This window comes from Ambystoma mexicanum, chromosome 10 (genome assembly GCF_040938575.1).
Source record: "Ambystoma mexicanum isolate Mex_15411 chromosome 10, UKY_AmexF1_1, whole genome shotgun sequence".
NCBI classification, from domain to species: domain Eukaryota; kingdom Metazoa; phylum Chordata; class Amphibia; order Caudata; family Ambystomatidae; genus Ambystoma; species Ambystoma mexicanum.
The window spans coordinates 119770083-119793269 of NC_090932.1; the positions used below are offsets into that span (position 1 = coordinate 119770083).

Sequence of the window (23187 nt, forward strand, 5' to 3'; positions counted from 1 at the left end):
AGACAGGGTAGCTGCCATCACAGCAGTAAGACGGCTAAACACAGCGAAGGAAATGCAAAAATTTCTCGCCATGTGTAACTACTGCCGAGCATGGATATTAGATTATGCAGCATATAAAAGACCATTATTGCAGGCACTCAATGAGAGAACACAGAAATACAGTGGTCAGCAGAAATGGGCAATGCATTTACCTCACTCAAGGAACTGATCTCGAGCGCGCCAGTGCTCGTGAACCCGGATTACGAACGTGAGTTCTACCTGTTCTCCCACTGCAAGGGGATCCTCATGACAGCAGTAATGACACAAAAAACATCCCTAGGGCACAAGCCTCTTGCCTACTACAGTGGCACATTAGACGCAGTAATGCAAGGACATTTTACTTGCGAGCAATCTCTCGCAGCCGCAGCGTTCGCCATTGAGAAAAGTGCAACAATAGTGATGGGTTGCTCTGTGACACTATTTGTGGAACACTCCCTATTTGCTATACTGGAAAGATCAAAAAGTACACTGACAACTCAAAGAGCAACTGCTTATGAAATAATATTGTCCAGTTGAAACATACACATCGTCCGATGTAAAACACTAAATCCAGCAAGATTCATTACAGAACCATGCACACTAGAAGACATGCAGGAACACGACTGTACTACTTACAAGGAGGAGGAAGAGGAAGGCCCGGTGGTAGGCGAAAACGCCCTAAACGAGGGAGAAGTATTCTTCATAGATGGGTCAGCATCAATAAACACAGACACGGGGGAAAAACATGTGGGGGTGGCAGTTGTGAGATTGGAAGAAGGTGAGTACGAAGTGATAGTACAGTATTGCCTGCCATCCCATTACTCAGCCCAAGCAGCAGAACTTCTAGCACTCATCGAAGCATTATGTGCAGCAAAAGAGTGCACAGTCACCATTTACACAGACTCAGCTTATATGACCAGAACAGTCCACGGCGGGTTGGCACAGTGGGGACGGAGAGGGTTCCACAGAGCAGATGGGTCACCAGTCCAACATGCAGTGCTCCTGAAGGAACTGATTGAAGCATTAAAAGAGCCCACCATGGTAGCCATAGTGAAGTGCCAGGCCCATACGTCTAATACAGACATTATCTCTTTGGGAAACGCAACAGCGGATGCTGCAGCCAAGGAAGCCTCCTATTTAGTAAAAGAACGAACAGGTGAGTACCTAATGCATCAATATGTAGAGGAAGATCTCCCAGACGGATACAGCACCATGCCCGTGTCACAAATACTGGAATTACAAGAAGGGGCAAGCAAGGAAGAAAAGGGGCTGTGGGAAAAGAGAGGTTGTAGCCAATCAGCAACAGATCTCTTGTGGCGACAAGATAACACCGGGAAGGTGGTTATGCCACTCAAACTCTTACAAATAGCATTCCAGCAACTACACTTCCCAGCCCACAATGCTAAACAGCATATATCAGCAGAGATTCAGGAAGACTGGTTTGTCCCACGCCTCCAGGAACATATATCAAAGCTGGCAATGGATTGCACATCATGTCAAATATACAATTAAGGGATGACCCTAAGGACACTGCGAGGAACAATACCCAAACCAGTAGGGCCCTTCAGAGAACTGCATATTGATTATGCAGACATGGGAGAACGGTGTAATGGTGCACGATAGTGGTAGTTTGTCCATTCTCCAGGTGGGTTGAAGCAGGGCCGTGTGCACGACCAGACGCCAAGAGCGTTGCACAGTTCTTAGTGAGGGAGGTATTCCCACGCTGGGGAATTTGCGACGCGATTCGCTCAGATAATTTTACACATTGTGTTAATTAACTTTTCAAAGAAGTAACAGCTCTGTTAGGAATTAAGCATACATTATACTCGATTTATTATCCGCAAATCAATGGCGTGGTTGAGAAGATCAACGGCCTCCTGACGGGAGACTGTCAAAACTGTGTTTCTCCCTTAAAAAGAATTGGGTGCATTGCCTATCTCTGGCCTTGTTCGAGTTGAGAAATCAGCCTAGCAAAGACCACCATTTGTCACTGCACGAGATCGTGATGGGAAGATGCATGCATACAGCACACTCCCCACTCCGCAGACATTCGGATGCGCACAAAAGCGCCACGATACTAGGAGAAAATCTGACAAAACTCACCAGAGCAGCCCGCATGATATCAAGGCAGTTTGCACCACCATTTACACGAGAAGAAGGGAATGAGGCAGTAACATTTGTTGTGGAGAACCCACAAGGGCAGTTAATGCCAGGAGACATGATTTATGTACGAAGTTTCGTACGGAGGTGGATTGCCCCAATATTTCATGGCCCCTATGAGGTGATATTTTGCACACCGACTGCGGTGAAGGTAAAGGGCTTGAGATATTGGATACATTTGACAGACGTGCGTAAAGCATATGACAGGATCAGAGAGGAACGAGAAAAAGAAGTACAGACAACAGCAGAGATTTCACAGTACAGAGAAAAGCAATATGATCAATATTAAACATGGGTACAGAGTAAAAGAATGATAGCAAGAAAATGTACATTGACGAAAATTGTTTCTGTGCCAAACGAAAAATAACAATGAAAATGTAAATAAGGTTGAATTGCAATTATAAAATATCTCTCTATGTCTCTCTATATCTCTCTATCACGCCCTCCCCTCCTTTACCTCTCTCTTATTGTATAGCAAAATGATAATTTCAACTGTTTGAGTATGCTTAATACACTTTTATGTTTCAAGATATAGGAGTAACCATGGTAACAAATGGGCAGCCCGCAACAAATAACATTAGGGCAGTTAGAAATGTAAATAATACTTTTGACTTACGTAGATATTTGTATGAATGTGGCCTGTTTGTGTGTGCTGTTTTATTCTTTGCAATGATGTTTGGTATTATTACTTATTGGTTCATTTCATTCATCTCTATCGAGATGAATGAGGGGGGAGGGAATGGAACTAACATGGGGAATGGAACCAGGATGGTCAAAGAAGGTGACTACTTAATATGGAACAGATTCCAGCTTGTATGGGGCTATGGTACAGCCCTGCCCAACACACAGCCCTCAAATGATATCGAGTATAGATCCAACTCTGCGCTCAAATGTCTCAGAATATAATGTTTATAGCCTAAATGATCGCATTCTCATATCATGGTTTTACGACACTACTGCCACAATGTCAGCACCAAAAGTTACCCCAACTGCAGAAACTAGATCACCTGCGGGCATAAAGGAAGAAAATGAAGAAACGGCAGAGAGGTTTATGGCTTTATATGATGAATGGGAAAAGGGGGGTGGGGAAAGGGGGGCGAATTAAACATATAGCGCAAGAAGCAAGGAGCTACCTGCGAAGCAGTAGAAAGAAGAGGGAGGTGGGGAGGAGAAAATATGAATATTCTGGCCTGGGTCTAGACACAATAGAAGACCCCAGACATCCACATCAGTCAAACAAATGGTATGCAGACATGAGTTCCACTGCAAATCAGACAACCAACGAGAGTTGTTATGTCTGTTCCCCCATGCCTCAGGTGCACCTAAAGTTCTGTTGACTAAAGAATTGCCCCTTGCAGATGCCAAGTGTCTCCTTCGTTTCACTCTGTGCAGAATCAAGAACACCTTTCAGGCATCTTTTGAAATACTGCAAAATGAGAAAACCTGTTACTCAAGAGCCAAAGGAGTGATGTTAGAAAGAACCTTTTTTCGCAATTAAAGGGACATTGTATTTGGACAATAAATGAAAAGATGACGTAATCTAATGTAAAGCTATAGCACTGCGAGGACTGACAGCAGAAAAACTACAGTGGATCAAAAAAACTTGCACACCAGTTTGGAAAGAACACATCATGAAACTGACCTGGGTGACTGCCATAAAAAAGCCGTTCAAACTGCAGAAAGAAATATCATATGATCTGTGTTTCCATGGCGAAGGGAAAAACTCAATGGGTGTAAATAAGAACTGTAACAGGACACTCACTATCCCAGACACGAAGAAAGGAACCGCAGCACTCATGGACACTTACTGGGTCTGCGACAAACAGGCGTACTTGGACCTCCCACAATCCTGGAGGGGCACATGTTCCTTGGCAACGTTGCATTCAGCCTTGATGGTAATTCCGGAGAGACACATTGATGGGGGGGAAAGGAGTGCCAGATGCCCATCGTGAACAAAACACCCAGCCAACAGAAGAACCGCAACTGTATGCCCTGTCCCCAGGAAATGTGCAAGATGTGTTATCGAGCCAGCGAAGATCATCCAACTATATAGCCAAAGCATCTTCAGAACTATTGGCACAGATTCCAGACAAGTACTGGCTATTTAATTCTGCAGAAACATTCTTCGCCTCCCTCGTCCCAAGCATCCAGGTGCGGGCAAACGCAAAATGGCTCCAAATCACAATGCAGGGATCTGATGCAGCTGGCTAATGACACTGAAGAAGGGTTTAACGTGATAAAGGTGGAGCTAAGAGTCCTGCGGTTGATGACCATGCAGAACAGGTATGTCCTAGACGTGTTAACGCGATGGACGGCGGAGTTTGCTGAAAAATGGGGAGCGCATGTTGCACATTTGTACCTTCTGAAGACGAAGATAATGGTACACTGTCACATGGTATCGCAGCAGTGCACAACCTGGGGGAACAAATGAAAACCGAAGGCGGAGCGAACGCTAGCACCTGGTTCGACAACATCTTCTCCTGGGTACCATCATGGCTTGGATTGACGGTCAAAATGCTGATGCCTATCGTGGTATTTTTACTTTTACTTTTGATTTTTTGTGTATGCCAGCTGGGTCTTCGATGTTGCTCAAATGCAGTGCCTAATGGCACAATGATGATGGTGACAATGGGCAACACTAGAGGAGTGGCACATACCATGCAGGAAGCTCAAATACAAACAGGTGAGGACCCTGAACCAAAGTATAGAATGGTGCCTTTATATTATGATGGGTACATGGTAGATAGGTTATATCATACCACAATAAAAGAGCTCAAAGAACGGGAGTGGTATACAGAAGTATGGGTGGACGTACATACATGACCTGCACACCAGATGAATATGCCAGGAGGGGGGAGAGCCTGCAGGAGGTTTGTAGGGCTTGGATGGCAATCAAAGGCACCCCAGCATGGGATGAGACTGTTGCAAATGAGAAAGAGCGCCAGAGGTTGGGCGAGTTACAGTATTCGTTACTCAAGTAACGAAAGGGGGGGAAATGTATGGGAGGATAGGTCCATGGGACACCCTCCCCGACATGCCCCCCCCTCTACGTGAGGTTCGTGGCTCATCAGAAGCCCCCCCGACACCTGTGCTCAGGTGACGGGGTGGCTGCTGATCAACACACAGGGCCAATTGAGTTGCACTGTAACAGACCATGGACTCCATTTTGGGAGCGTCAAGACTCCATTTTAGATAGTAGCGACCTAGACCCCAACGAGACAGTCTGCCTACGAAAGCTGCAGCTTGGCCCCCGCTCACTGTGCACAGGGAGCCATACACTCCCCCGGCGCCTCCACCCCATGGTAGATCCGCTGAAGGCCCGTTCTCACGAGCAACCAGACACGAACGAGTATCAGAACAAACACTGTATCATTTACCTTCTGCAGTACATCACTGTCCCCGAAGTGACCAGACTCGCGGTTCAAGTCTGGAAAATAACAAAAACTATCCTAATAGAACAGGCCCCAACCCAGCATCTAGCCCCTAACATTTAAAATATATGGTGTCAATACCCTCCTTGTATGAACCCCTGCCTATGTTCCCCAAATGAAGTGATAACCGCATACCAAAGCCTAACGATTATAATGCTAGTGTTGGGAAAGGGATAAAAGTGTATAGTATTAATAAAGCAAGACTAACCTGAGCCTGTGTAAGATACAATGAATGGGCTTGATACAGCCCGCCTAGTGCTAACTAACGAATGCTGCTAATGTACTACGGAAGGCGAGAAAAACATTACTGAGAATATATATGTGTCATACAGTGGGACACGGTTAAAATGTTATGAACATGAATGTAAACGTACCATCACCTCTGAACGTATTGCTTCTATGCTCCTGAGTACACAACCAAACCTAATGCTACCTCATGTGTTATCCATCTACTACCATGTAAGATGTATTCAACCGATGTTCTGTGATGCATGAAACACTGCTAGACTTTTGTAGTTCTATATCAAATAGTACATGAATGTATTAACATTAGAAATGTGTAATCATCCTAATATTACAAACTTTATTAACCGCCCCATCATGCGGTATAGTGTACAGCACAGGCACAGAGAACCGCGCAGAGCCACACTACATAATAGCGCTGTTTCCCAATTCTCAGCCCCAAGATTTAATAGCATTAAGCACACTCGTTATCTTTGGCATGGGCGTGCCCACCTCTTGTTGTTAAATTTTGTTCAAGCTAAATTTTTGATGCAGTCCCGTATCTTAATCTACTGCCCTATGCAGGTCGGTGGTCTTATGCGTGATCGGATGTTCAGGCAGTCAAACTGACCTAGGAAAAGCACACTGTTTATTTCCTGTGGTTTATGGTGCCAGTTGTATGCCAAAGAAGTTCATACCTCTTCATTTGCTTGACTGGCATTGTGTTCTTTATATATTACGATCTGTGCGCTTTCCTTTCTGGTCGCAATCTCAGTGCGTATTAGCTGTAATCAGCGCCTCATCCACATTCTCGTTTTCTGCAGTCTGCAAAGAGAAAGTATTCTATGGTACCTGGTGTTTCCCATGTACTTCCTAATCCATTGTAAGGACTAATAATTGTTGAACCAGAATCTTACCTGTGCGCCGGTCGGGGATTCCAAATATGTTCAAAGACGGACTTGTGGGTGATATTTTATGTGCGCCATCTTTAGATGGTTTATCACCAATTTGGAAATAAATTCCTCTTATCTAGCTGTAAAAGAGGATTATTTGAACTTTTACAATTTTTTGGTGTCGACCAGTGACGATCCATGGTTCAAACTGGATGTTTGATATTATGCGGTATATTGGTTTTTATGCTTGGGGGTAGATCCATTCTTTTCTTATTCTCCCCAAAATTCTTGGGTACAAGAGGAGACATTCTCAGGGGGTCCAGTGTGGAATTTAACAATTAAGAACCATCTTTAAATGTGGGGCAGGCAGATTGGTTACAGGTCGGAAAAGAACCTGGAACTGGAGGCCAGGTCTGTAGGGCAAGGGTATGTGATGAATCCTGCAGAGTCCTCACAGATTCCCTGCCTAAATTCTCCTCCCATGTGCCTACGGGAAGGCAGCCGCTACCTGATCCTAACCCTGGCAGTGGTATTAGCTGTCTGGATCACCTGGTAGGAGAAGGCCCCCAAGGGGAATGGGATGAATCTGTTAGGAGAGACACAGCATTTATTTTCGACAGAGGGGGAGATTTCCGTGATGCCAGAATATCTAATGGCTTGCCAGAGTGAGGGTTCCCTTCCCAAAATTACCGACCTTGTTAGTAGTAAGAAACCTTATGATCAACATTGGAACAATATATAAGAATCAGAGCTTTGATACCTTGGCTTCTGATCGTTATGCTTCGCCCTTAGATTTGAACAATGAAGTCAAGAACAAACCATTTCCTCCTCTAAAATCTTTCTTTAAAAGGTGTATTCAATAAACAGAGTGAATTAAATAAGGTTGGACTTGAAATTTGTGATACAAAATGGAACCCAAACATTGGGGACTTCAGGTCCCACAATGCCCTAAGTACTGGGACAAGGAAGAGGGGCTCAAAGGTACAGAACTGCAATATGCAGTCTAGTAGTTCTAATGACCCACACCTGAGCTGGACTTTTCAATATTCAAATCTCCTTCAGGTGTGGGCCATTAGAACAATAAGTTGGGGCAGTAGAAGTTGTTGCTAGCCGCAGTTGCAGGAACAGAAACAAAGTTGCCAGAGGAGCCGCTGTGTTTGAGTCGGATGTCGGTCCTAAGAGGGTGTTTGAAGTTGAAAACCTGAAATGCAGAGGCAGCGCTGCAGGAAGCAGTATTTTTATAAGCTGTCCTGTTGAAGGGAAGCTCTCCTTATTGTGTGCCTTGTCCCTATGGCTTGCGAGCACCTGAGTGCACAAGGGGCAAGATAGGCTCCCTTCCCAAATGGTGCAGGCCGTGGGAATACAACTGAAGCTGCCAAACCTTCAGGAATCAACAGAAGAAGCAAAAGTGGCAGCGGATAAAGTGGACGCATAGAGACCAGCGAGTTGGCCTTTATATGGTAACCCCCGGGACACTCCAACTATTATTGCCAAAACAAAGATGGGGCAATATTGAACCAAGATAGGAACCCGCATTGTCATAGTAAAAAGGGGGCAATACTTCAGAAATAAGATAACCAACATTGGCAAAGTAAAGAAAGAACAATATTGCAGAAAGACTAACCATTGTTCCCAGAGTGAAGAGGCAATAGTTGAGCCCAACATGAACAGGCATTGGCTAAGCCAAAGAAGGTAAGTATAACAAAGACATTGTCAGCAGTTAAGAGGTGGTAAAGTAGTACAAAGTAGAAGGAGAGGAGCCCTCTTTGTGAAATGTATCACAGAGGAGATGGACATAACCTGGATTGCACGTGGCAAATAAATCAGTGGAACAAACGGCACCAATGTGTATTGTATCCGCACAGAAGTAGTTATACATCTCAAGATTACTTGTTGTAGTGGTATGAGTTTTTATCCTGGCAGTCGAATATACAAGCAAAGGAATTATTAGTGGTAGTCTTGGCAGCTTAGTGGACCGGGAAGAAGACATTGAAGTACTGTATTGTGGTTGAAGCTTGCAAAGAAAAAAAGGGGCAAGACCACCTATGTGTTTGCTGAACTGTGGTAGATGCACTCTGACAAAACATTGTTGTTGATCAAGAAGAATTGTGGAAGAGTGTTTTTCAAGGAAGAGAGGTGATGTTGAAATATTGACCCTAAGTGTGGAGACAAATACCTTTTTGTTTTGTGGAAACTTTGCCAAATCCCAGTGAGTGAGCAGAACTTTGTCTTTTATTCCGAGCGGAGCATGGCTACTTAAAAGGAACATTCTTATTTGGAACCACCAATCTGACAAATGCTGGGTGGAAACAGCAACATTTTAATGACAGAAGCACAAAAAGGGCAAGGCCCAAAACATTATCTAATGTTACTGAGATTTATATCACACAGCACTGCCATTTGATTGGTATGAAGAGGGATATGGGTGGGCTAGATTACAGAGAAGAGAGGGAATACGCAAGATAACGTTACTGTGTTGTGTTGAGTGCAGACCGGAAGTACTGCATGTTCCGATAGCAAGTCTGTTTCTAGGTGTAATTTGTCAGGAGCTGTCAGAAACCTGAGGCCATCCTCACATCTACTTCCCTTAGATCTTCTGCACAGATGGCCAGTGAAAGGCCATAGTTATTGGATCTCAACCCTGGGGGCGGAGAAGCAAGGGAGGATCACCTGGGTGGAAGGTTCTTAGGGAAAGGGAATACATATCCTCAGGTGCAGACGCAATATTTCACTTTTCCAGAACATGATAAACCCCTAGTCCCAGAAGCCTTTGTGGGATATTGTTACCCCATTTCTTTTGGTCAGAACAACATCAGGCGAAAAGACAAGCCTCAAAGATCCAGAAGGCGGGGGTAAAAGCATGGGGTACCCTTGGGCGAGACATGGTATCTCCCTTTTCCTAGTGACAACCAATCCAACCCTTCCCCAACCTTTATGGGCTACTGCAAGTCAGTTGCCCTATTTTCTCAACAATTGACCCTTGACAGTACTGGGATGCAGAAGAGGCAACTAAGAGCAATACAGACTATGCTCTTTTAGCACTCTAGTACTGGGAAGATGAAGATGCCTGCTAAGAGTAGTAATGGTCAGGCATGACCTTTTAATGAGAGTCAGGCAGGGCGGAATAATCATCCACACCTGCAGCCTGCCAAGGGGCTGCATGTGTATAAATGGAGCCCAACCCAGTGGAAGAGGAAATGGATGGGAATTGACAGGAGCAGGACTAGCAGGTCAATGCAGGCAGTTGAGGACTGTACCGCATGGTGTGGGAGTGGAGATTTCCTGGGGCAGATTAGGAAAGTTGAAGAGTCGTGCAGGAAGGCTGCCCTGTTCCTTTCCATACAACTTGCTTGTTCCCCTGGAGCGGAGGAGCACTTCAGGAGTGTCTGAGGGGCAGGAACTGGAGCCCCAAAACAGAAGGTAGAAGGCTGTTTGATCTGCACGGCAGCACAAGCATTCAAAGCAACCAGTGAGTTTTTAATGCTTGAGAAGCCCGGTGCGCGTGTGTGAACGGAAATGTTTCCTGAAATACATTGTATTGGACTGTTCACATGTAGCGTGAAACACATTTTTGAAGATCTCCGGTCAGCGAGTTGCTCAATTAAAGGCAAACTAACAACTATATTTGTTAAAAATACAACAAAGGGAAATACTTTGCATCAGAGTGGTCGAGTGTGGCAAAAAACATGTTTTCTAAAGTCTCTGAACACTGAACTATTCAATTAAAATATAACAAACAGTTACATTTGCTCAATATTATGTCAACGGGAATGTAAAAGGAAATATCTTGCATCAGAGAGATCAAAGTGATTGCGTGTGGCAAGAATCACGTATGCTGCAACATAAAAGCATGTGAAAAGAACAGGCAAACAGAGGATATTGAATCCTGATTTTCAGTGACATTTTCAACCTGTGGAAAAGCTACACAATTATCTGAACTATACATTTGAAAACAAAGTCTAACTATTCGATTGAAGTCAATGACCTTTTTCTGTTTCCTTCGGAATTGCGACATTTGGAACTTTGGGAAGGGAGACCTGAAGCGACTACTACGTTTTATTTCGTAGAAAGGGAATTTTGAGACTTTACTTTGTTGAACTATTTTGTACTTGGGGAAGGGAGCTAAAAGAGGTCTGCAAGCTGGAAGAAGCTCAGAACTTTGTGTCGAACACCGTTTTCTTTTTGATTACTGACATCCTATACATTGTATGGTTATAGTTGTGAGGGAAAGCATAGGTTTTGGACACAGACAGATTCCTAAATTGAACTATTTGACTCAGTCTTTACTTAATTTCATTTAGGTAGGGAAATTGCACCTTACCATAGGTAAGTAGGGCATTTCTCCATCCTGACATTTAAGTTAATAAAGTTGATTATTTTGAAACTGGAATTGGTTGTCTGTGCCCTCCTTCCTGATGCCTTTGAATTGTGAAGTGTATGAAGAAGCGCATGTAAAGCATGGCTGAATGTGACCACTGTAATTCTAATTGAAATATGGATTCATAATTCTCAAGTGTGCATTACTACAAATTCCGGATACATATGATTCTATTAAGTTGCATCAGATAAACAACATAGTTAAAAGGGTAATAGCAGTTCTATAATGTTAGGACAACCCAAATGTGTAATTAAAGAGGGCAGGTGGCACAATGAGTTCTGCCTGCTGGCTTTCTTTTCATAACATTGTAAATAAGCAAGTGACGTCATGTGCACGGAATGGTTGAATTCAGCTATTCAGATAAATAAAAGCAAAATCAAAATGGCGGCTGTGCTGAAATACATGCGGGACGACCGGTGTTCTTGGATTTAGCCAGAAACTTAAGGTAAGAAAAGCATTTTTTTGTTGAATAAGGGCTGCACTTGTGACCTAACTAGAATCAGATATTGGTTTAGAACTAAATTGTAGGAAATAAAACATTTGAATGCTGTACTTCGAATTATGGATTCTTACTCACATTGGACTAAGGAAAGCTGTAGGGTATGAATAATTGGGGCAACCCCATGATATCAGATGGACACGTTAATGCCAGTATCTTTTGCATCAGATGCCACGTAGAAGAATGAGTGAATAGTTGCAGTTATTTCTGCTTTTAGGTTAAAGGCAAGTACTTAACCTTGACATTCAAATCACATCCAATGCGATTTGTTTTTCAGCAATTGTGACGAGACCATATGATGAAAGCATTAGATACTTGCCTACGTATGGAACACAATTAATTACTGCACAGGGTAAGGGCAACAATGGCAAATTAACCACGTTTGATGGCTCATCCTATAACAATGGCCTGAAAGATTATGTATATTACAGAACAATGGATTATTGAAGAAAAATACAGAATCAGGAATAGATACCTAACATTGATATGACACTATGGTGTCACATTATGATTAGATAGCATGATTGGGTAGAAGGGCACATTATAATGGGAACAATAATGGAAGAGGTTCTCCACCAGAACCAAGGGTCAAAAATGCAAGAAATGTAAATGGGTTTTTTCTTGTGTTTTTGTTGGTCTTTCTTATGTTTACCTCTCTCCCCGTTTAACCCTATGTTATGCAATATGGTGTTTTAAAGAGAGTCAAAGATTATGCTGTATTTGTTAAATTGGTGCATCAGCAATAAGGAGGGATGCAATTTAATTAGGTTTATATTTTAGCCTTAAGAACCTTTGGTCAAAACATGTGTCGGCTAGTAGTTGATATATTTAATGTATTGCTTCACATGATGTGACTAAATAATGAAGAGTTGGTTATCTGGCTATCAGGAATATGTATAATTCCATATTATATTTATGGTTAAGATCATCTGTGTTTTTTTTGTAAAACCAATGCACAATACAATTAACTATTACACACATGATATAGAGTCTTTCCTACTGCACAATTGGTTAGCACAGGGTCTTAGTTCAAGTAATTTCTCTGAAAAAATTGGTCTTGTTGTAAAAATGGAGCAAGTTATTATGCAGCGTCTTTTTCAGATGATCCGAGATGTAGTCCAAGTAAAGATGCTGTCCCGGATACCTCTTGTTATCGCCATTAAATACAGCATTTGACGGACCTCTGTACTCACTCTTAGCCGAGTGGTGTGCACAAGCTTGGCAGTTGAGAAAGCATTACTACAAAAAGTGCATTGACGTTGTCCCTAACAGACAGAAAAGCACAATATTCACTGTCACAGTTGGTAAATTCCAGCCCATTCTCCTCTGCATGGCCCTCACTCTGCCTCTTGTATGTGGATACACAGTGCGTGTTTGGTGTATTCAATCGGCCTGGGCCAGTTGTTAGCCCCACGCAAATTTATTCACCGGGTGGATTTTCACACTGAGAGCATGGCCCGCTGATGTCATCAAATGTGAAAGTCGCTGGTTTAGCTTGCTAGAATGTCCAAATATGCTGGACAGGCTGTGGAAGACTAAGTAGGAACAGCAGTTTAGCAGCACAGGTTGCAGGTCTGAAGTTCCCCAACACTCTGAGGCTCCTGATGGGCAGAAAGTGGCACCACCAAGCCTAGCAGAGACTCTTTTAAACGTGATTTTCTGCTTTCTGCTTTCCCCTGCCTAATACGGCCTTCACACAGCTGCCCGACTAACTGCTCAGCCTTGGACTGCAAAGTGCTGGAACGATATTTTCTAAATTGTTGTTGCGGACATGCAGATAGTGCCAATTCACTAGCTTTTTTTTCGCTCCATCTTACTTTTGTATTGTGTAGCAGAGATGCTCCTCAGGGTACTACTACCAACCCTGTGGTAATCATCACATACATGGAAGGTGAAGATGACAGACTAACAGTGAAAACACTAATACAAGAGAGTAAATCACCATTTCTTGCTGAAATGGTTTCACATTATTGTTGCGCTCTAGGCCAGTGCCTATCTTGCTTAGTGCTTACGCCTGCCCTGATCCCTTCTCAATTTAGAATCAAGTGAGATTGTCTTACACTCACAGATCGACTTTGAACAGAACGCTCACATAACATACTTCATCTCAAAGTTATTTCCTATCATTAGTGTCTGAAACAGATCTGGCCAGATTGGACATGAACAACAACGTAATATATGTAAACATTCTTTACATATATTATGTGTCATACATTATTGAATATATTACTCAGGTGTAGCACAAAATTACCAATAGTTTAGTAATCCATACCTAATAAGAACAAGTTACTCTCTTACCTGGTAACGTTCTTTCGATGGGATGGTCCGACGAAGTATTCCATATCTATGACAGTAAACACGACAGCTGTGCTGCTTCGGAAAATCTTTCGGCGTCTGCGTCGATACGCCGTCTTCAAGGACCTCCTCCGACGGCTGATGTCACTGGATGTTATAAGTAGGACGCACGACGCCCGTAGCCTCAGTTGTAGTTTTTTCCCAGAACATGTGGCACCAAACTACTGCCAGTATGACCACAGAAAGCCTTGCGGAAATGTAAGCTGCAATCGCATAAGTAATTCTGTAGCGGGGAAGGCAGGGAGGGAGCGATATGGAATACATCGTCGTACCATCCCATCGAAAGAACGTTACCAGGTAAGAGAGTAACTTGTCCTTCGAGGGGATTGGGTCCTCTGACATATTCCACATCTATGACAGACTCCCAAAACAGTACCAATGTAAGGAGGTGGGGAAAGAATTTAGAATATAGAAATTTAGAATGCCCAATCAAATTGCAGAGTAAAGGACCGCCTTGCCAAAGGCCAGATCCTGCCCACGGATAGAATCGAGGGAGTAGTGACGTACAAAAGTATGGACCGAAGCCCAGGTGGCTGCATCACAGATGTTACGAATAGGAACACCCCTCTGCAGGGCAGTAGAAGCAGCCATACCCCTGGTAGAATGGGCCCGCAAGCCTACCGGAGGGTCCTTACCAACCAAGCGGTAACATTCAGAAATTGCCAAGATTATCCATCGAGACAAAGTCTGCTTAGTAACAGCTTGTCCCAAACGCCTTTCAGCGTAACCAATAAAGAGTTGATCGTCCACTCGGACCCGGGACATTTGTGAAACAAAAGCTTAAAGCTCTCCTAGGATCCAGCCTATGGAGCCTCTCCTCTTCCTTACCAGGATGCGGAGGTGGATAAAATGCCGGAAGAATAACATTCTGGACTAAATAAAATTCTGACACCACCTTCGGAAGAAAGGAAGGACGAACTCTAAAGAACACCCCTGTCCTTATGAACACAGTGAAGGGTGGCTTAATTGAAAGTGCCTGTAACTCACTCACTCTGCGAGCAGAAGTGAACGCAACTAAAAATACAGTTTTAAGGGTTAACATTCTCAAAGGACAAAAATGCAAAGGCTCAAAGGGAGCAACCATTAGAAACTTAAGAACAAGGTTCAGATCCCAACCGGGCACCTGGAACGGTGACAGAGGGAATACATTAGTGAGCCCTCTCAGAAACTGAGAAATTAAAGGGATTTTAAAATAAGAACACTCCTCAGACGAGCGCTTAAATATAGCCAGCGCCGCCAGGTAACCTTTAACGGTACCCACTTGCAGGCCCTTGTGGGCAAAAGAAAGCAAAAAAGACAGAACCACAGGAATATCACATGAAAAAGGAACCACATTCTTAACCCTGCAACAGTTGCAGAACTTTCTCCAACGGCAACGGTACAGGGACTTCGTTGCCGGCCGTTTGGCCGAAAGCAACACCTCCATCACGTCTTCACTGAGGTCCCAATTTTTATACCTCAAACTTTCAGAAGCCAAGCATGAAGGTTGAGGGATCTGACCTCTGGAAGGAGAACCTGACCCCCCCTCCCATGAGAGCAGATCGTCTCAGTAGGGAAGACGACATGGAGGGCAGATGGACAAGTCGAGAAGGTCCGGTTACCACGTCCTCCTGGCCCATGCCGGAGCAATGAGGATCATCCGGGAACTGAACCTCCATAACCTCTGCAGCACTTGCGGGACGACGGGGACTGGAGGAAATGCATACAGCAGTGGGAATGACCACTCCACCACGAACGCGTCTCCTAAGGCTCCTCTTGTAGGAAATTCCCGCGAGCAGAATTCGCACTTCCGGTTGACACTGGAGGCAAAGAGATCCACTTGAGGTGTCCCCCAAAGGGCGAAGATCTCCAGGAGAATCTCCTGAGCCAACTCCCACTCGTGAGAGATCGCGCTCTGCCTGCTCAGAGCGTCTGCCGTCTCGTTTTCGTCTCTGGCCAGATGAACTGCCGAGACCGAAATCTCCTGCTGGATTGCCCAGAACCAGAGCTGCATTGCCTCCCTGCACAGAGGAAGTGACCCTGCCCCCCCTTTTTGCTGAGGTAGTGCATGGTCACTGTGTTGTCCGTCAGGATCAGGACATTCCTTCCTCGCACAGTTGGCAGAAAAGCCTTCAGGGCAAGCCTGATGGCCCTCAGCTCCAACAGATTGATATGGAGTCTGGACTCCGACAGAGACCAACGACCGCTGACTGTCAGCTCGTTGGCATGAGCTCCCCATCCCGTGAGGGATTCGTCCATCACGATCGTCACCTCTGGCCAGGGAAGCCAAAATGGAACCCCCTTCATCAGATTGCCTTCGACGGCCCAACTCAGAAGGTCCCGGGCGACCGAGGGCAGCACCTGAAAGGGGTCCGACATCCTGCCGGAGGACTGACCACTGGAGTTTGAGAGCCCATTTAAAAGATCTCATCCACAACCTGGCCTCTGGCACCAGAAGAATGCAGGATGCCATGAGGCCGAGCAACCTCAAGAACTCGAACGCTGGGAGACTCTGGGCATGTTGAAACTTGTGCACCATCTGCTGAATATAATGAGCCCTCACCTGGGGAGGAAAACACTGCCCCCGGGACGTGTCGAGCACTGCTCTGATGTACTGGAGAGCGCACCCTGATCAACCAATCCTCCAGGAAGGCGTAGACGTGAATCCCCCCTGTCCTGAGATATGCTGCCACCACCACCATGAGCTTGGTGAAGACCCTCGGGGCGGAGGTCAATCCGAATGGCAGGACCCGAAACTGAAAGTGCGAGTCGGCAACTGCAAACCTCAGGTACTTCTTGTGCTTGGGATGGATCGGCACATGAAAATAAGCATCCTTGATGTCGAGATGTCGAGAGACACCAACCAGTCCTGAAGTTGAAGGGCCTGGAGGACTTGAGAAAGAGTAACCATCTTGAACTTGTCCTTCTGAAGGAGCTTGTTCAAACCGCGCAAGTCCATGATGGGTCTCAATCCCCCGTCTTTCTTTGAAATCAAAAAATAAGGGGAACACCATCCCTTGTTCCTTTCCGCTACAGGCACCAGTTCTATGGCGCCTTTCTCCAGCAGGGATTGGATTTCCTGCGCAAGGAGCGGATCCGGACTCTTCAAAGAGAGGTTCCCAGGTGGATTGTCGTGAGGCCTCTGCCGAAAGGGAAGACAGTAGCCGTGGGCTATGATCTCCAGAACCCACACATCTGAAGTAATGGCCCACCATTCTACCAGATGCTGCGCCAGCCTTCCCCCCCACCGGCAAAGCATGGGCCTCATGACTGAGCAGAAGCGGCTGCGGCGTTGCCTGAGGGCAAAGAGGCAACTGTCCGAGCGGCCTTGGCACCTTGAGTACCTTGTTTTCCACCGCTGACACTCCTATGGTGGCCCCTTTGACTAGCAGCTCCTCTCGCTTTACTAAAGGATGAGTAATAACGAAAGGAACCTCCCCTCCATTGCTGTCCCCTAGGACGAAAAGGCAGAGGTTGGCGAGCTGCAGCGCTCAACGACTTTGCTGCAGCTTTTGAGGTCTGCAACCTCTGAAGGATCTCGTCAGCCTTGCTGCCAAAAAGATGTACACCATCAAAGGGCATGTTGAGGAGCCGGGCTTGCACATCAGGAGCAAACCCCGAGTTCCGCAACCACGCAAACCTGCGTATTACGGTGCTCGCTGCCATGGACCGGCTGACGCAATACGCCATGTCCAGACCCGACTGAACGGGCTCACACATGGCATCCTTGCCATCCTGTATCATAGCAAGAAAACCATCCCGTTCGTCCCCTTCGGGAATATGTTCAGCCGCTAAGGATACACAGTTCCACAGAGTGTGCGTGAAACGTGACAAGGCACATATGGAGTTGGCAGCCTGAAGAGCCATACACCCTGAAGAAAACACTTTCTTCGCCCAACCATCAAAACGCTTGTCGTCCCTATAGGAGGGATGGTAGGATACGATGCCTGCTTCGCTGGGGCCGTAGCCACCTGCACCGCCAAACTCTCCAGAGTGGGGGGCGTGGTCAAGTAGCAGGGGTCGCTACTGGCTGGGTGGTATTTTCGCGGCAAAGACTTGCCCACTGCCGGGAGACTCTCCGGAGCAGTCCAAGCCGCTACCACCCTCCTTTGTAGAGCCATATGGAACGGCAGTACCGGGTCAGTTGGTGGACCTTGGTCGAGGATATCCGTCAGGTCATCCTGCAGAAAATCCCCTGGTGGAGCAGACCACCCCAAGTATTCAGAGACCCTCGAAATAAGGTGCCGGTACGAGGGCTCGGCATGGGTGCCAGACTCAGACCTACAGAACTCAACCTCCAGAGAGGTGTCCAGACCAGTGGCGTCGTGCAGCGACTGATGCAGGTCCTCAAACTGGCTATGTCCAGAGATAATCTCGTCTAGCACCGTATCAGGAACCATCCCATCTTCAGAACCCTCATCCACCTCAGAAATATAATCCAGATGGTGGAAAGTGGGTACAGAATGGGGGACAAAGACATGTTTGGCCTTGGCCAGAGCCTTTCTAGGGGGATCCACCGTGCCACAGGGTACCTCTGACAAAACAGCCTCGAAAGGCGTCGAGTGAATCAGCGTCGACGTTGAGTGCGGCGCCGACAGTATCGACGGCTTCAACTCAGGCCTCGAGGGCAGAGCCCCGAGCGTTTCCTTAGACAGCCTGGGCGCCGATGGCGTCGACGTCTTCCTCGACGACTTCCTTGGAGGCGGAGCCTCGAGAGAGCCCCTCGACGACCTCGGCACCACAGGCGGCGACGTCTTCTTCGAAGACTTCACAGGTGCACACGGGCTCGAGAACTTCGAGGACCGGGACCTGGAACGGGCATGACTAGAACAATTCCCCTTGTCCGAGTGGGACCTTTCCCGAGAATCGTGCTGACCACCTGAGCCCGAAGGCATATGAGCTTTGTCTCTAGTACGGTCACGCCCGACCCCACTCGGAGGCGCGGACGGACCGGTGCCCTGCGATTCAAGAATCGCCAACATTTTCTTACCAAAGGAAGCCTATTCCTCCAGAGTTGCATGCTTGGTGGGATAAGCAACCCGCCGATGGGCGGAGTCCTCAGATGAGGACGGGGAAGGCCACCGATGATGGCGAATCCGTGAGTGCCTCGAAGAGGCAGAGGAGTGGCGGGACCCACTCCGGGACCGAGAGCCCCTAGAGTTACGACAACGATGCGGAGGGTCTCCCCTCGAATCGTTCGTCGAAAGCCCAGTGAACCTCAGCTTCACCTCACTGAGGAGGCCCAACAAGGCTGAAACACGTGTATGGGTTTGCTTTTGGTACTCTTGTTCAGAGAGGAATTGCCATAGCATTTTGGTGCTGGACTGCCCATGTGGGCGGGACAAAGACTGATATGCAAATGGATATTTCCCATGTGTGAAAGGTACAGTGAGCAAAAAGCGTGGGCTGCAAACTCTCATCTCAGAACAGGTTATCATGCCATGTTCTTCCTGGAGAGGAGCGCCTGCTACCTTCTTTGAAATGTCAACTTCCGGGGCTTGGACACCTTACCGACCGACAGCTTCTTCTTACGTTCCCGCAAGGCCTTGGACGTAAGCGACTGGCAATCAACACAATTATCCATGTCGAGGGCCTCCCCGAGGCACCAGAGGCAGACGTCGTGCGAGTCCGTCAGCGACATCTTGGAACCTCAGTCACCACACTTCTTGAATCCCGGACCTGGGGTGGAAGAAGAGGAAGACATCCTGATAAACTTCACAAATGAACAGGTTCGAAGAACCAAAAGAACAGAAACTCCAAAGAGTCGAGGTGCGCTGAGATTTCCGAAGCGAATGCGTTCGCGGAAAAAACAGAACTGAGGCTATGGGCATTGTGCGTCGTACTTATATCATCCGATGACGTCAGCCATCAGAGGAGGTACTTGAAGACGGCGTATCGACGTCATCGACGCAGAAAGATTTTCCGAAGCAGCACAGCTGTCGTGATTACGGTCATAGATATGGAATACGTCGGAGCACCCAATCCCCTCGAATAATTATTCGAGGGGATTGGGTCAATGCCTGAAGCCACAATTTAAGTAGACTACACCATAAGCAATGCAAGAAGGAAAGAACAAGAAGACAAACCTATTCCTGCCGTGCACCGGGACTCTTCAGTGAACAGACGCTAGCACAGGGGCTACCAACAGAGGTTTGAATCTCGGATCTGTGCTTAAAAACCGAACTCAGGTACAGTATTAGGCACGGTATAAAAACCAATTAAATAAATTAAAATAAACATATCAATATTATATATATATATATATATATATATTGGCCTCATATCTCCTGCCCTTCATTAAGGAACCGAAGATCCAGCACATCTAGGAAGCCATTGGCAATTGAGACCACCTCACCCTACTAATGCCCCCTCGCATCTCTGGTATCTGCTAGTTATCCTCTTTGCATTTTTGACTGCCATTTGTACAGTGCACCATAAATATTAAAATCAAACATTGTGTAATGTACACATCACTACTGGCTGTGCTGTCATTCAATGCATAATGAGTGATTCACCAGTGTTAAAGAGAATACTAGTTGTTTGTGTTCATTAGAAATTGATTGTGACCCCACCCAGCCCCCAAATGACTCCCTTTCACTGTGACTGATAAATCCTTCAGTTTTCCAAAGTGGGAAGGGCAGAGAGGACATCAATCATATACAGAGTGATACGCAGTAAATGTTAGTCATAAAGTGGCACCAAACACTCGAATCTTTGTTATGAAATTGGTCTTTCTTCTTTTACCAATATTGTGAACTTACCATCATCTCAGTTCCATTGCGAGACAGCAGCACAAGCCCTTCACATCCACTCGTGTTTGCAGCTTTAGTTTGGTTGTTGTCCAGATGAACCAAAGAGCTTTGAATGGAAAGCCCAGCAACAACATCCACCACACCTAGAGGATAGCAAAAATAAGAAGACAATAAGCTACTTGTTAAAGTGCACCATTCCTAAACAATGATGATGCCCAGGTCCATTGCCAATGGAAGGCCTTATGGTGGAAGAGTGGTATCACAACTGTTTAGCCCCAGTGCTCTCAGTATCAAAGGGGTTCCTACTAGACAGAGTGGCTCCTGCTATACAAAAGTACATGTGATAACACATCAATGCATTGGTTTATTCCTGCTATGGATTTGTTTTCACAATTTTATCTTGAACCAGGACCACTTACATAAACAGTGCCTGTGGCCCCACAAGGAAAGCATGCAGCAACTGTACATTACATTTGGAAAATAGCTGGTCACAAGTAAACATGGATACAATAAAACAACATGAAGGAATTCCATGAACTAGGGGGCGCCTCAAAGTGTGGACATTGATTTGAAATGGATCAGTCCCCGTTTTCCCAAACCAAAAGGCTGAGTGCAGTCTCATGAGCGAAGCAAGGCGGATGGGGTCAGTGCGGCCCGGGTCATTACTATGTTATGAGAAGTAGGTTCTTCTACTAGAGAAGACTGGAAAAGGGCTAAATTAACATGTGCACAAAAATGATAATGCATTTCTCCAGTGTAACCATTTTTACTTTTGGCTGAAGGTTGTGGAAACCAACTTGGCCAAAGTGCAACAGACCGTGTAGTCTGTGCATTCGGGTCGAAGGACCTCACTGCTTCAGTTTGCCATGTTCTGCCTGTAGAGCATTCATCCAATCAGGTGTTTACCTGCCCATTACTTGATTTGTATTTGTATTTCATTTGTAGCGCACGCCAGGCCCAGAGGCATCCGGGGGCGAAAAACTTAGTGCCAGGAAGTGTGGCGTTGCCCCGTAAGGGCTGCGCACGCGGCGGCGTGACATTGCACGTCGCCGCGTGCGGCTTAAACGGGGCGTTCCCGGAAGCGATAGAGCGACCGGGGAGCCCGAACCTGACGGAAGTGTGAGTGTGAGCTCTATTGGGTAGGGGGCTCACGGGCACGCCTGGGGGGCAAAGGACAGACCCCCAACAGTGGCGACGAGTGATGTCGGATGCCCGGGCCCGGCGGTGAAAGGCGTCCGGAATTTTTTTTTAAACGATCGGAGCGTTCACGGACGTTTCGTTTCATGCCGTGGCTGCTGACCGCACACGCGGCTGGCGGCCATTTTGCATACGAGGCCGCAGAACATCTCGGAGCTCCGGTTCGGACCGAGAAGGTGATCCGGGTCTAATTTTTGGATTTTGTGGTTGCTGAGTGCATGACCTGCACGCCCATACCCAATTTGTGTGTTTTCATCAGATTTTGGGACTGTTACGTCGAGTGTAAGCCAGGATAAGGACTAATATGGTAGGGCCTGCTTAGTCCAGTCCATCCACGTGGCTCAATTTTTGGGACTTCTGTACGGCAGTGCTTTGCTGCAAGGTGGCAACAAGGCACTTCCTTGCCCCCTTCATCATCAGGACACTCTTTTTGATCCTCTTCATCATCACGAGGTGGTGGCCGTTTTGGAAGTTCTTCGTGTGTTTGCACCAGGCTGTGTGTGGCACGGGGGTGCATCCTTCCGCATGGTGATGGTGGGAATCTGAGTTGCGGCCCCAGGTCTGGTAGTGGGGTGCCTGTGCGCTCAGTCCCATGTCCGACAGCGACCAGGACGGTGACATCGCGGATCCTGGGGAAGCATCTCAGGACGAAGGTCAGGCGGCCCAGCCTGCAGCTCTGCAACCGCTGCCACCAGGGAATCAGGGGCCTGCACCACAGGCACCACTAGGGGCACAGCCTGTTGCCCCACAAGGGTCCCCCATCATGGCTCAAGCTAGAGCCCAGGCGGCCCTGCAACAGATACCAGAATTCGATCCTACGGGCCCCCCGTCCAGTCTGGGGCCCCGATGGAAGAGGTGGGTGGCCCGCCTGGACATGTACTTCAGGGCTGCTCGAGTGGATGACAATGACAGCATGGTAGCCACCATGCTGTACTCGGCAGGAGCCGCGGTTCAGGAGATCTTCGAGTCGCTGACTCCGGTGGACCAGACCTATGGTGAGGCGAAAGCGGCTCTCCTCGCACACTTCCTTCCACTTGCCAACGTGGACTTTGAGAGATTTGTGATGCTGTCGGCCAAACAGAAGGATGATGAGACCCTGGACACGTTTTACGGCCGCCTACGCCGCCTTTCCCAAGGGTGCGCGTGGGGGGACGCGGAGGACATGATACGGACAATGCTGATCCAAGCATGCTCCTCCGGCAAACTGAGGCGACAGGTCCTCAGAGAGCCGGGAATCACTCTGCCCCGTATACTAGAACTGGGTCGATGTCACGAAGTGGCTGAGGCACGGGCAAACAAGATG

The 23187-nt window shown here is 46.8% G+C and overlaps 1 protein-coding gene across 1 annotated transcript in view; it reads right to left on the minus strand.

The window, feature by feature from the left end:
- Positions 1-23187, minus strand: part of LOC138491215 (scavenger receptor cysteine-rich type 1 protein M130-like) — a 1027000-nt gene that overhangs the window by 645873 nt on the left and 357940 nt on the right. The window contains exon 2 of the mRNA XM_069617602.1: positions 20697-20830. Coding sequence (XP_069473703.1) covers positions 20697-20830 — 134 coding nt within the window. The remainder of the gene's footprint in view (positions 1-20696; positions 20831-23187) is intronic.